This window comes from Balaenoptera physalus, assembly GCF_965194825.1.
Source record: "Balaenoptera physalus genome assembly, chromosome: 1".
NCBI lineage: Eukaryota > Metazoa > Chordata > Mammalia > Artiodactyla > Balaenopteridae > Balaenoptera > Balaenoptera physalus.
In genome coordinates this window covers 150,282,910-150,295,088 of record NC_138882.1, presented here as the reverse complement: position 1 = coordinate 150,295,088, position 12,179 = coordinate 150,282,910, and the positions used below count along the sequence as shown (strand labels likewise).

At 55.1% G+C, this 12,179-nt stretch overlaps 2 protein-coding genes and 1 long non-coding RNA gene across 7 annotated transcripts in view; 1 reads left to right on the top strand and 2 right to left on the bottom strand.

Annotated features, from left to right (window-relative positions):
- The window catches only part of TTC22 (tetratricopeptide repeat domain 22), a 35,073-nt gene extending 32,202 nt beyond the window's left edge, over positions 1-2,871 (bottom strand). For all 5 annotated transcript variants that reach the window (XM_082429680.1, XM_082429675.1, XM_082429676.1 and 2 more), the window contains exon 1: positions 1,193-2,871. In XM_082429680.1, the coding sequence (XP_082285806.1) occupies positions 1,193-1,759 (567 nt within the window). In that variant the 5' untranslated portion in view covers positions 1,760-2,871. The remainder of the gene's footprint in view (positions 1-1,192) is intronic.
- Positions 2,872-3,211: 340 nt separating this feature from the next.
- Positions 3,212-12,179, bottom strand: part of LOC309645758 — a 17,924-nt gene continuing 8,956 nt past the window's right edge. The window contains exon 3 of the long non-coding RNA XR_014255039.1: positions 3,212-3,536. This is a non-coding gene — a long non-coding RNA (uncharacterized lncRNA). The remainder of the gene's footprint in view (positions 3,537-12,179) is intronic.
- Positions 7,168-12,179, top strand: part of CIMAP2 (ciliary microtubule associated protein 2) — a 26,318-nt gene continuing 21,306 nt past the window's right edge. The window contains 4 exon segments of the mRNA XM_082431276.1: positions 7,168-7,909; positions 7,911-8,006; positions 8,462-8,728; positions 8,831-8,935. Of these exon segments, the coding sequence (XP_082287402.1) occupies positions 7,844-7,909; positions 7,911-8,006; positions 8,462-8,728; positions 8,831-8,935 (534 nt within the window). The 5' untranslated portion in view covers positions 7,168-7,843.

The following is a 12,179-nucleotide window of genomic DNA, read 5'->3' as shown; positions in this document are numbered from 1 at the left end:
AGCACACAAACTCTGAGACAATCAGTGCTTATTGTTTCAAGCTGCTAAGTCTCAGAGGCTATGTGTCATACAACAATGGGTAACTAATACACCTAGCATTTGTCTATTTAGCTCCGGACCCTATGCTACACATACATTCACTCAAGATGCATTTACTGAGTGCCACTGTGTCCAGGCGCTGGCCAGGTGTTGGCTTTACAGTGGTAAACCAGACAGATGTTGTCCCCACTCTTGAAGATCTCAAGGTTGAGGTGGGGAGACAGACTTGTAGATGGACAGTGTGAGCAGTGCTGTGGAAGCCCAGGGGAGATGCCTGACCCAGTCCGGAAAAGTCAGTGGAGTGGATGCCTGAGAGCGAGGAGAATCTCCAGGCAAGGGTAGAGCAAAGGGCACCTCCGAAAGAGGCTGAAAAAGTGGCAAGGTGGGCTGTAAGGAGACCTGGCCCACGGGGAACAAGGGGAAGTAGACGGTGGCAAAAGCCTGGCTGGAAGGGGGAACACGGCAGAGAGCAAGGTCATGGAGGGTCTCCAGTGCCCACCGGAGAGCCTGGGACTTATCTGCCAGGCAGTGGGGCGTCACTGGGGGTTGTAAGCAGCTGACGGATATGGCCAGCAAGATTGAGCAACATGACAGTGGCAACAAGGGTGGAGGACGAGGCAGAAGGGTCAGGCCAGAGGGCAGGAACCCAGGCACGGAATGATGGAGGCTGGGCTGGCAGGGGGAGGCAAGAGAGGAGTGGATAGACCCTGGAGATATGAGGAGGCGGAGCGGACAGGATCTGGGGTCTGAGTGGATGGCTATGGTGTGTGAGGGGGAGAGAGGAGGCAAGAATGCTGCCTGTTTCTGGCGGGATGTGGAGCTGTGCCTTATACTTAGGTGGGTGTGGACAGGTGCGGGGACAGGTACTTGCTGGGAGGAGCAAGATGAGAGGGATGAGTTGGTGTGTTGAGTTTGCAGTACTGCCAGCAAAGAAATTTACACAAGCTAACCCGCTGGGAAGTGGGTCCACGCCCTAGTCCAGCAGAGAAAAGCTACAAGCCTGGTCTAGGACTCAAGGTGGGAGGGGCACGCTGGAACGGTATTCCAGAAGCCAAAGGGCCAGGGTTCGGTGAGAATCTGGAGGCCGGGGGCATCCCTGCAGACATTAGGGGCCGCGACCCCAGCCCTCCCAGCCTGGGGAGGGGTCACCCACCTGCTGCCCGTGGCCCAGCGCCTTGTCGTAGAGCTCGATGCCGGCCTCCAGCACCCGCGCCCGCTCCTCTGGGCTGGCGCAGCCCACGTCGAAGCCGTGCGCGTAGCCCTGCTCGGCCAGGCAGCGCGCGGCGCGGAGCGGGGTGTCCCCGGCGGCCCCGCGGTCCCCCGCCAGGCCCATGAGGCCGGCCAGCCGCCCGGCGCACGCCTCCGCCTCTTCCTCCTGCCCCAGCCGCCCGTACACGTGCGCCAGATTGGCCCAGGCGTTGAGGTTGCCCGGGTCCTCGCGGGCCACCTGGAGGAAGCTCTCGCGGGCCTCGTCCAGCTCCTCCAGGTAGAAGGCGAAGGCGCCCAGGAGGTGGCGCACGGCGGGGCGCTGCGTGGCAGCCGCCAGCACCAGCTCCTGCCGCAGGCCGTCCCGCTGCAGCTTCAGGTCCCGGGCGTGGAGCGAGGCCGGCGAGCGCGGCTCGAAGTTCAGCTGCATCTCCAGGTGGAAGTGGCCGGGTAGGTAGTCCAGGTGGTCGATGAGGGCGTCCAGCTCCTCGGCCGCGGCCTCGGGCTCCGCCATGGCTGCCCCGCGGCTTCCCTGAGCCTTGCCGTGGATGGGGGCGCCCCTCAAGCGAGTGTCGCGCGGGAGGCAAGGGTCAGCGCGCAGAGGCCTGGGGCGCAGCCACCTCCCATCCCGGGGCGCCGCCCGCCGGTGGGTGGGTCAGAGCGTCGGCTCGGGAGCGCCCTGTGGGTGTTTACGGTTTCGCTGCTCAGCGGCTTTTAGACGCCCGCATTGCACAACCAGGTGTGCCTGTTAGGTGCAGTGCCAAACGCGGGGCGTGTAACCCCCGGTGCATGGCAAAAGGCGTGCTTTTACTCTCTCTGCTCAGGAGATGAGGAAACTGAAGCTCAGACGAGGGAAAGGACTTGCCCAGGTCACAGAACTGGGTGTGCCCCAGCAGGCCTGGAACCCAGTTTGCTGAACCCCAAAAAGCCAGGCCCTTCCTCCTTGAGCACTGCTCCACCCTGTGTGAGCTCACTGAACAGGAGAGCCAGGCCCGGCCCTTCCAACCCGGCACCCAAGCCACCCTCACTCCTGCTGCTGTCCCATCCCCGCCACAGTCCCTCAGTGTTCTCCTTCCTCTGAATGGAGCCTGCCCCCTCCTGCAGCTCTTCCTTTGGCCATTATTTATCAGGCTTCCCCACTTGGGATTTCTCTGCCTCCTCTCTGCCCTGCAGTCGGCCCCAGTGGAAAGACGGGGCTCCAGGTGCTGGCTCTAATCACTAATAATCTGTGACCTTGAATGAGTCGCTGCATCATTTCACACTTTATTCTTTCCTCATCTGTGACATGAGGGTGATATTCCCTCCCCAGGGCTAGAGTAGGTGTGGTGGGTAAACCTTGTAAACGTCACTCTGGATAACTATCAGCTCCCACTCCGTCTGCGTTCCACCTGTGGCCCAGTTGTCTTGCTCTTGCCAGCCTTCCCCCAGGCCTGGCATCAGTCCCCTATCCTCCAGAAGATTGGGCTGTGCTCCCTGACGCAAAGCTCCTAGTCCTCCAGGACTTGGATTTTGTAGCAGGTCTGAACTTCTTCTTTTTTAAAATATTTACTTTATTTATTTATTTATTTATTTATTTAGGCTGTGCCGCTGTTAGCTGCAGCATGTGGGATTTTTTTTTTTTTTTTTTTTTAGTTGTGGCATGTGGACTTCTTAGTTGCAGCATGCAGGCGGGATCTAGTTCCCCCACCAGGGATGGAACCCTGGCCCCCTGCATTGGGAGCACAGAGTCCTACCCATTGGACCACCAAGGAAGTCCCAGGTCTGAACTTCTGAGTCCCTCCCACCCCTCATTCCATCTGGGGCTGGGCTCCTGAGACCCTGTTGCTTTATCTTCTTGAAAAACAGACCAGCATTTTCAGAAGAGGAAATAGAGCCAATTTGGAAATTTGGAAAAAATATTTGACTTGAGCAATAAAAAGGTAAATTAAAACAACATTCTGGAGATATTTTTCACTTGTAATTTTATTTTATTTATTTATTTATTTATTTATTTATTTATTTATGGCTGCATTGGGTCTTCGTTGCTGTGCGCGGGCGTTCTCTAGTTGCGGGGAGCAGGGGTTACTCTTCGTTGCAGTGCGCGGGCTTCTCTTGTTGCGGAGCACGGGCTCTAGGTGCGCGGGCTTCAGTAGTTGTGGCTTGTGGGCTCTAGAGTGCAGGCTCAGTAGTTGTGGCGCACAGGCTTAGTTGCTCCAGGGCATGTGGGATCTTCCTGGACCAGGAATCGAACCCGTGTCCCCTGCACTGGCAGGCGGATTCTTAACCACTGTGCCACCAGGGAAATCCCTCACCTGTAATTTTAAATGTAAAATTTAATAACTTTTAATTAAAAATTGTTTCTATAAATTGCTGGTAATCATGAGATGAAACTTGGGCTCTTGACTTGCTTGGGAGGATCAGAGACAGATTCCCAGGGAGTTCGGCTTTTTTCCCCCCCTTTTTATTGTCATAACATATACTTTACATAAAATTTACCATTTTAACTTTACAGTTCAGTAGCATTAAGTATATTCACATTGTGCAACCATCACCACCATCCATCTCCAGAACTTTTTCATCTTCCCAAACTGAAACTTTGTACCCATTAAACAACTCTCCATGCCCTCCTTCCCTTAGCCCTGGCAACCATCGTTCTGGTTTCTGTCTCTGTGAATTTGACTACTTTATGTACCTCATATGAGTGGAATAATAATACAATATTTGTTCTTTTGTGTCTGGCTTATTTCACTTAGCATAATGTCAAGGTTCATCCATGTAGTAACTTGTGTCAAAATTTCCTTCCTTTTTAAGGTTAGATAATATTCCGTTGTATGTATATACCACATTTTGTTTATCCATTCATTCATCAGTGGACATTTGGGTTGTTTCCACATTTTAGCTGTTGGGAACAATGCTGCTATGAACATGGGTGTACAAATATCTGTTTGAGTCCCTGCTTTCACTTCTTTTAGCTATATGCCCAGAGGTGGAATTGCTGGGTCATATGGTAATTCTATGTTTATTTTTTTGAAAAACTGCTATACTTTTTTTTCCACAGGAGCTGCACCATTTTATATTCCCACCAACAATACACAAGTGTTCCAATTTCTCTATATCCTTACCAACACTTGTAATTTGTTTCTGTTTTTGTTTGTTTGTTTGTTTGTTTTTATAATGGCCATCCTAATGGGTGGCTTTGGCTTTTGATCTGACTCTGAGAAGATGAGTAGGAGTTGAATGGGGAGGTTAGGTTGCTGGTGCATTTCAGCAGCAGGAAAGGCACGTGAAAAGGCTAGAGCTTTGCCAGGGCAGGGTGTGCCTAGGGACAGAGTAGCCCCGTATGGCTGAAACTTACAGAGCATGGGGAAGAGATGGCAGCAGATGAGGACGTAAGGCAGCAGCCATAGCCCCATCACAGAGGCCTGAATCCTGGCTAAGAAACTTGACTTGACTTTATTGACGTAATAGATGGCTCTAGAGGATGGGTTAGAAACTCTTGCAAACTTAGTTATGAGCTTTGTATCTGCTGTGTGATGCTTACTAGATGTGACCAGGGCAAGTTACTCTCCCTATCTGATCCTTAGTTTCCTCTTCTGTATAATACGGGTTGGAGAGGATTGCAGTAGTACCTACAAGAGAGAGTTAATTGCTGTGATCAGTAAGTTGCTGTGATGGGAAGGCTTTCGGCTGATTAGAGCAGGCTGCCTTGCTGCAGAGCTGACTCACTCTGGCCTGCTCTGAGCTGCCTGGCAGCCAGAACTCACAGCCCAATGAACCTTGGCCTATATGCTGTGGTTATTCCTCCATAAGTCCCAGAGCCAAGGCTCTCATGCTGGGAGAGAAGCAAAGCAGCCCCAGGCAGGGCTGGGCCTGAGAACACCTGAGCAGCCCTGGGGCTGGTTGCAGGGCCTCCCCAGCACATAGGATGTGGTAGTGGACACAGTCACATGTCACTCACTCCTCAAAACAGCTCCTCCAGGAGACTGCAGTCATATGTCACAGACAAGGAAATTGAAGCTTAGTGAGGCTAACTTGCCCAAGGCCACCAGCTAGGAAGCAGCAGGGCTAGGATTCGAACATGATTCTCTTTGAAGATTTATGCATTACTGGGAAGTTGGGTTAGATTCATTAATTTGTTCACTTGCCATTCAACAAATATTTGCTGAGCATATACTATGTGCCACGTACTGCACCAGGAGTGAATGACACACAATCTCTGCCCCTGGACCTTCTGTAAGGTCCCTTTCCAAGGGCTGGGAATGACCTCTTGTTGTGCTTCTGCTATGTTCCAGGAGCATACCTAAATTAGCTCATTTAATCTTCACAGCAGTCTGGAGATACACAGAGATTACTGGTTTATTTTATAGGTAAGAAAGTTGAGAATCAGAGAAGGAAGTGACTTGCCCAAGGTCGCATGGTTGGGAAGGGGCAAAGTCCATGCTTGGATGACCTGGGGTGGCTGTTCTGTGTGTGTTCCCGAGGCCTGATGCCTCTGAACTTCAGCTCAGCAGTGCAGGGTGGATGCTCTGCCGACCGTGACCATGTGCCTGCCAGCCTGGGGCCCATGAGTCCAGCTCATGGCTTAAATGCTATATTGGGATGTCAAAAGGATATTGGGTGGGGCCTGGAAGGAGACCCACTGTCCTGGTAATCCATTTCCACCACAGGCTGGATGCAGGACCCCCCGGGAAGGTCCTGTTTCTCTCTGGTTTCAGTCTTGTCATCATCAAATGGCGTATGGCCCTTTGCCCTACCTTAGCCTAAAACACTTGGAGTGATCAAAGGCAATCGTGGGAGATGATATTAGACAGTCTGTAGCATGACTGTGGGGCATTGGTGGGAGGTAAGGGAGGATGAGAGGAGAGAGCTGACCATGCCCTGTTGGGGGCACATACCCTCAACCCCTTTCTTTACCTAGCAAGCCACACACACTCTTCAATGTTGAGCTTGGAATTCTCCTCCTCCAGGAAGCCTTCCCTGACTTACCCACAGTCTGGGTCAGAGGCCTCCCTACCACACTGACCTGGTCACACTGTGTAGTCATTGTTTCCCCCACTAGACTCTCCGGGAAGGGACCATATCTGGGTCCCAGGCACCCTGCACAATGTCTGCCCAGAGCGGGTGTCCAGGTAACTGGGGGAGGAATGAGTCCTGACACCATCCCTGCAACCCTACCTCTCTCCTGACCACCTTATTCCTGCCCTCCACTCTCTGGCTCCCCTTGCCCGTTCCCTCTTTCTCCTCCTCCCCTCCCCAGAGTGGAGAAGGAATGGGATGCCCTTTGCCTAAGTCGAGCCCTTTCTGTGTGTCTTCCTGGTCCCACCAGCATAAGGTGAACATCAAGAGGCCTTCGCGCTCCACCAGGCCCTGCGCGGGGCTCTGCCATAAATCAAGAAATCGGAAACGTTTCCTCAACAGGTGACTCTAAAACCCGACCAAATGGCATCCATATTAACTACCGTGAGGGGCCATTAAATCTGCCGGTCTCAGGGAAGGATGTCTGGCAAGGCAGCAATGAAAATGTGCATAGCCGAATGGAAAAGTCGGGGACCCTGCGGGCGCGCCTGCAGGGGTGCAGCGCGGGCAAAAACGCAGCGCACAGGTCTGTGGCGGATCACAAATCGCAAGGCCTGGGTTGCCGTGGCAGCGGTGGCGGCGGTGGCAGAAGCCGGTCTGGCCTGCCGGCGGGCGCGAAACAGTCCCGCAGTCCGAGTCCCGCGAGGACCTCGCCGCGGCGGGCGGGCCAGCGCCATGACCACCAACTGGTTCGCTGGCGCTCCCTTCGGGGTGCAGAGCCACAGGTGGGGTGGGGCGGTGGGAGAGAGAGCCCACCGACAGGAGGCTGGAGCCTGGGGGAGGGGGAGCGAGAGGGGGGTTATGTGCGGGGGTGGGGGGGGTAGGGCTGGCAGTGAGGGGTGGGGGCGGGACTTTCTATAGCCCTCCTGCCTGCCGCACTTCCCTGCCCAGAGTCTTCTACCACCGTTATTAAGTTATTTAAAATCATTTCAGAAGCACCTACTATGTGCTGCTCAGAGAGGCCGAGTGGCCTGGCCCATAGTAGGTCACTCAGCCCAAAAGTCATGGGTAGGATTTCAGCCCAGGTGTCTTTCTTCATTCATACGTATGGCATATATCATGTGTATATCATATATATATACCACCTATGATATATGTATCATATCATAGGTGGTGTATATATATATATGTGATAGGTGATATATATATATATATATCACCTACTATGTGCCAGGCACAGTTCTAGAATCTGGGGATAAAATAGTGAACAAAACAGCAAAGCCCTTGCTCATGAGCTTGCCTTCATATGGGAGGGGTGGTGGGAGTGGATAATAAACAAAAAAAGAAAAAGATATAAAATGTTGGCTAGTGATAAGGGCTATGGAGAAAAAGGAAGTGGGGAGGAGGAGCTGGAGAGTGCAGGGGGTGGGGCAGCTGGTGGTTGCACTGAGAAGGTGATTGTGAGTAAAAGTTCCCAGCAGGGGGTTAGGGGACCAGACAAGGGTGGAATCCAGGGAGAGGGAACCTGGAAGGACGAAGACCCTGAGGAGGCAGCAGCCCTGCTCATCCTTCATGGGCCAGCTCCAAAGTCACCTCCCGTGGGATGCCAACTCCCCCACCGCCCAGAACTGCCCTCATCAGGGCTGGGTGCCTCTCACTGGGCATCTGTCCCTCCCAGGTTTGACGTCTCCGCTGTCTATCCCAACCAGAAGAAGCTCAGCACCTTCACGGAGGCCACGTACTCCAGGGTTTACTCTGTGGACGTGGTGAGTTTGCATAGCTTCCCGAGTCTCCCATGTGATCTTGCCACTGCCCCTCCGAGTCCCTCACCGTGACAGATGAGCTGATCTGTGTAAGGGGCATGCCTCACACCCCTCCGTGCCCTCAGCCCACAGCTCAGAGCTTGACTCAGAGCTGGGGCCTCAATGTGTTTGATAAACGCAGGACTGTAGTGAAAACAGCATGGGTCGGATCCACAGAGACCTGGGTTCCACTTGCAGCTCTTGCACAGACTGGCTGCGGGCCCTCCCTGAAGTGTAAGGGGGCCAGTGACAGAGGATGTCATGGTTGCACCTTGAGGGCCAGGCTCGGGGCTGGGGGAGGGGCCCCCAGAGGGGTATTGCCTGTCCACTCCCAGGTCAGGGTGACAGCTTGGTGAGGACTTGATCTGTGGGTGGACTGGTGGTGCGGCTGGCCTCGCTCTGACTGCGCTCTGACTCAGTCCCACACAGGACCTGGGACCTATGGCTGCAAGGAGACCTGCTTCAGCATCAAGAAGTTGAAGAAGGAGGTGGGCACAGGCTGGGCCAAGGCCCAGGAAGCCCCCCGGCTGACACAGCTGCCCCACTTCCAGTACTGGGCCATCATGAAAGAGAAGTGGCAGCAGGTGAGGCCCCTGGGGCCCCACCCTGCCCTACCGCTGGTGCCACATCCTCCTGCCCGGTCCTGCCTGCCCTCAGGGTGGCCTGCAGTGTCCTCCCAGGCCCAGGTAGAGCTCATCCTTTAAGGAACACATCCTCGCCTGGGCTCCTGCCCACATGGACACTCCCAAGTGTAAAGTTTTCGCCTCTGCTCTCTTCTCTTGGGGCAGAAGGAAGAGCTGGGGCCTGGCTCCTACAACTCCAAAGACTTCTTAGAAGAGTTGCAGGAGAAACCGGGCAGCTCCGGGGAGGTTCGCTTCCGAGGACTCATTGGGGTAGGTGTTCTCATGCACGGAGTGGGATCCCTCCTACCCTCTGCTCTGTACGAAGAGCATGCAGCCTGGGTGGGGCTGGAAGCGCCCTTTCTCCTACCGTTCTTCTTCCCAGGCTTGGCCAGGCTCTCCTCTGGGACCCCACAGCCCCTCTGCTTTCCCGTGCCGCAGCTTTCAGCCCACTGGCTGTCGTAGGTCTCTGCGTCTCCCCCACCAGACCAGGAACTCCCTGTCGGCAGGGCTGGGTCTGGTTCACCTTTGAGTCCCTGGCACAGAGCCAGGCATACATTAGGTGCTCATCAAACTCCTCCATATCTATAGCCGTCCAGCCAGCCAGCAAATAATGGTTGAGCGCCCTCTAGTGCCATGTACTGTTCCAGGCCCTGGGGATCCAGCAGTGATGAAGACAAGGTCCCTGCCCTTGTGGAGCTGTGGTCCTAGTGGTAGAAACAACGGTACAAAGAAGCAAATCTCATATAATGAGGACCATGAGGAAAAATGAGACAGGGAGAGATGGCGAACGATGAGGTGCCATTTATAGGGTAGTCAGGGAAATACCTCTGGGAGGAGGTGGCATTTGAGCAAAACCTGTGGTAGGTGAGCAATGGAGACTCACGGAATCTGTGAGTGAGGGTGGAGGAGGCAAGAGCAGAGGGGTGAGGCCCAGGACATGAGGCCCTTCTGGCAAGGTGAGGGCCTCGGGTTTGATTCCGGGTGCTGTGGGAGGACAGCGGAGGAGGGTTTTGATGGGGGGGGGGTACTGAGTGACATGCTTGTGGGGGAGGGGGTCGGAGGCATCCAGATGGGAGGTGACTGTGGTGAGAGGTGGGGGTGGCAGGAGGGCTGCCGTGGCATAGGTGTGGGTCGGGATGAGTGGGGTTCAGGCTGCATAGGGTCGTGCGGGCAAAGGCAGGAGTCACGCCCGCACTGCCAGTGCTGCCCCTCCTCCCCTGCCCCCCACGCTCTCTGGGCTGGACACCCTTGCCCTTCTCACTCCTCAAAGTGAGGCAAAGCACTCGCCCTGTGCTTTGCTTCTGCTCTTCCCTCTACCAGAAGTGCCATTCCGCCCCCAGCGGCCCCTTCACCTAAGGACCCCCTGCTCATCCCTCAGCTCTCAGCTCTGAGGTCTGACCTGACCCCATGAGGTGCCATCTCCCTTTCCCAGGAGCCCCGATTGTGGCTGTGGGTTCAGTGTCTCTCCCCCAGTGCACAGCAGCCCCCGAGGGTGGACCACATCTGCCCGGTTGGTTCGCTGCAGAATCCCCAGGTCCTAGCAGCTCCTGGCACATAGTAGGCACGTGATAGGTCTTTGTGGACTAAGCCCATGCCTGCCTACTAAGTACTGGTTCTCCAAAACACTCTAATTTTTTATAACCACTCCAGACAAGGCCCTGGAGGCTCAGAGAAGATAAACTTCTTGCCCCAGTGGGCCAAATGGGCAAACCCCAAGCCAGGGCCTTTCCTCCACACCTCACCACTGTGAAACCTTCTATGGAGCCTGGGAATTACTCCTTGCCACGTTCAGGGGACGTGCACATGCATTCTCAGGTGCAGAAGCTGTCACTGCACTGTGGGGAGAGGGGCTGCCTGGAGGCACTGAAAAATGAGTGATTACCTTCAAGTCTAAAGTAATAATAGCCGACACTTAATGCAGCACTTGCCATGTGCCAGGCACTGTTCTAAGCACTTGAGTGTACTAATTAATGTAATCCTCACCACAACCCTGTGAAGCAGGCACTATCATCGCCACTTTACAGACAGAAAACGAGCACAGAGAGGTCAAGTGACTGCCCGAGGTCACAGAGCTACTAAGCAGCAGAGGCAGGATTGAGTCCAAGGTGTCCACACATAACCACTGCACTTGACCCGTAGGCTGGGCTCACTTGGATTGTTCCTTGACCACCTGTGGAGGACAGGATCTAATGGCAGAGCCCAGCCCCACTGAAGGCAGAGGAGTTGGGGGAACAAATCAGATGCTGCCTGTTTCCTCCTGTGCCCGGTCCCCAGCGCTGGAGCTTCTGCGAGGGTTGGCTGAGCAGGGTGAAGGTCCCACGGCCTGTCTCTCCATTCCAGCTGTCTCTTCTCCTCTCTGGTCCCCACATCTGCTCCTGCAGTAACCTCATTGGGCCCTGTGGGATTTCCCCGAGCCACTCTCCTGGGCTCAGGGCCTGGACAGAAAGTTCAAGGAGGTGGCACTGCCCCAGTGGGCGGAAGGCAGCCCCGGGAGAGCTCATATCCAAGGCCTGACTTTCTCAGCTGTCATCTTGCTCTGGGCTGGGAACCTGATGGCCTCCTCTGGCCTCTGGTCCCTCCAGTTGTCCCCCCAGTGCGGGTGGGACAGGCCTACAAATGCCACCTGTGCAGGGTTCTGACTTCTCCATGGGGGCCTCCCCAGTGCCAGTGCCAAAGCTGTGGGTGCCTGCTTTGGGTCCTGTGAATCCTTCCCCAGAGCAGATGGGCTGTTGAAGCACAACCCTGCAAAGCCAGTGCCTTCTCTGCTGGCACTGGGCTCTGCCTCCATCCTTCTGCTAGTACGCTCTGCCCTCCCTTGGCTTTGGGGACACTGGGCTCTGTGTCCTTGGAGCTCCTCCGCCAGCCTCCCTCCATGGCTTCTCTTTCCCAGGCCCTGCCCTCCCCACCACCCTCTGTGGGGTGTTCTCTCTTGCGCAGCCAGGCTCCATGCACATGGCTTCAGATCCCCACCCCGGGGTCCTCCAGTCCCCTCAAACTCTGCATGCCCCCCTCCTGCCATGTCAGCATCTCCCCCAGGCCTGCTCTTCCTGGGCAATGGCACCGTCCAGCGGCCAGAACCAGAAACCCATGGGCACCTTGTTCCCCTGTAGTCACGGGGATCTGTGCTTCTGTCTCCCATCCTCCTCCTTCCATCCCCTTGACCTCCGCCCAAGCCCAAGCCACACACCCCTGCCCAGGGGCGCCCCCATGACTGATTTCCTGGTCACCTACTATTGCCCCAGTCGCCTTCCTAAGTGTCCTCATGCCTCAGAATCAAGTCTGGATGCCCCGCTTGGCCTTCAGGGCCTTCCCATTCTCTTCCCAGTATACCTTTCCCAACTGTCTCAAAGGTGCTCTTACGGCTCCCTCTACCTAGGACACCTGTCCCTCCCCTTCATCTTCTTGGAAGATGACTCTTTCTTCAAGGTCCACCTAAAAAAAAATCTTGTAAGTGACAATTCCCACTTCCCCCAGAATTAATCACTCCTGCCTGGGTCCCAGAAGCCCTGAAACA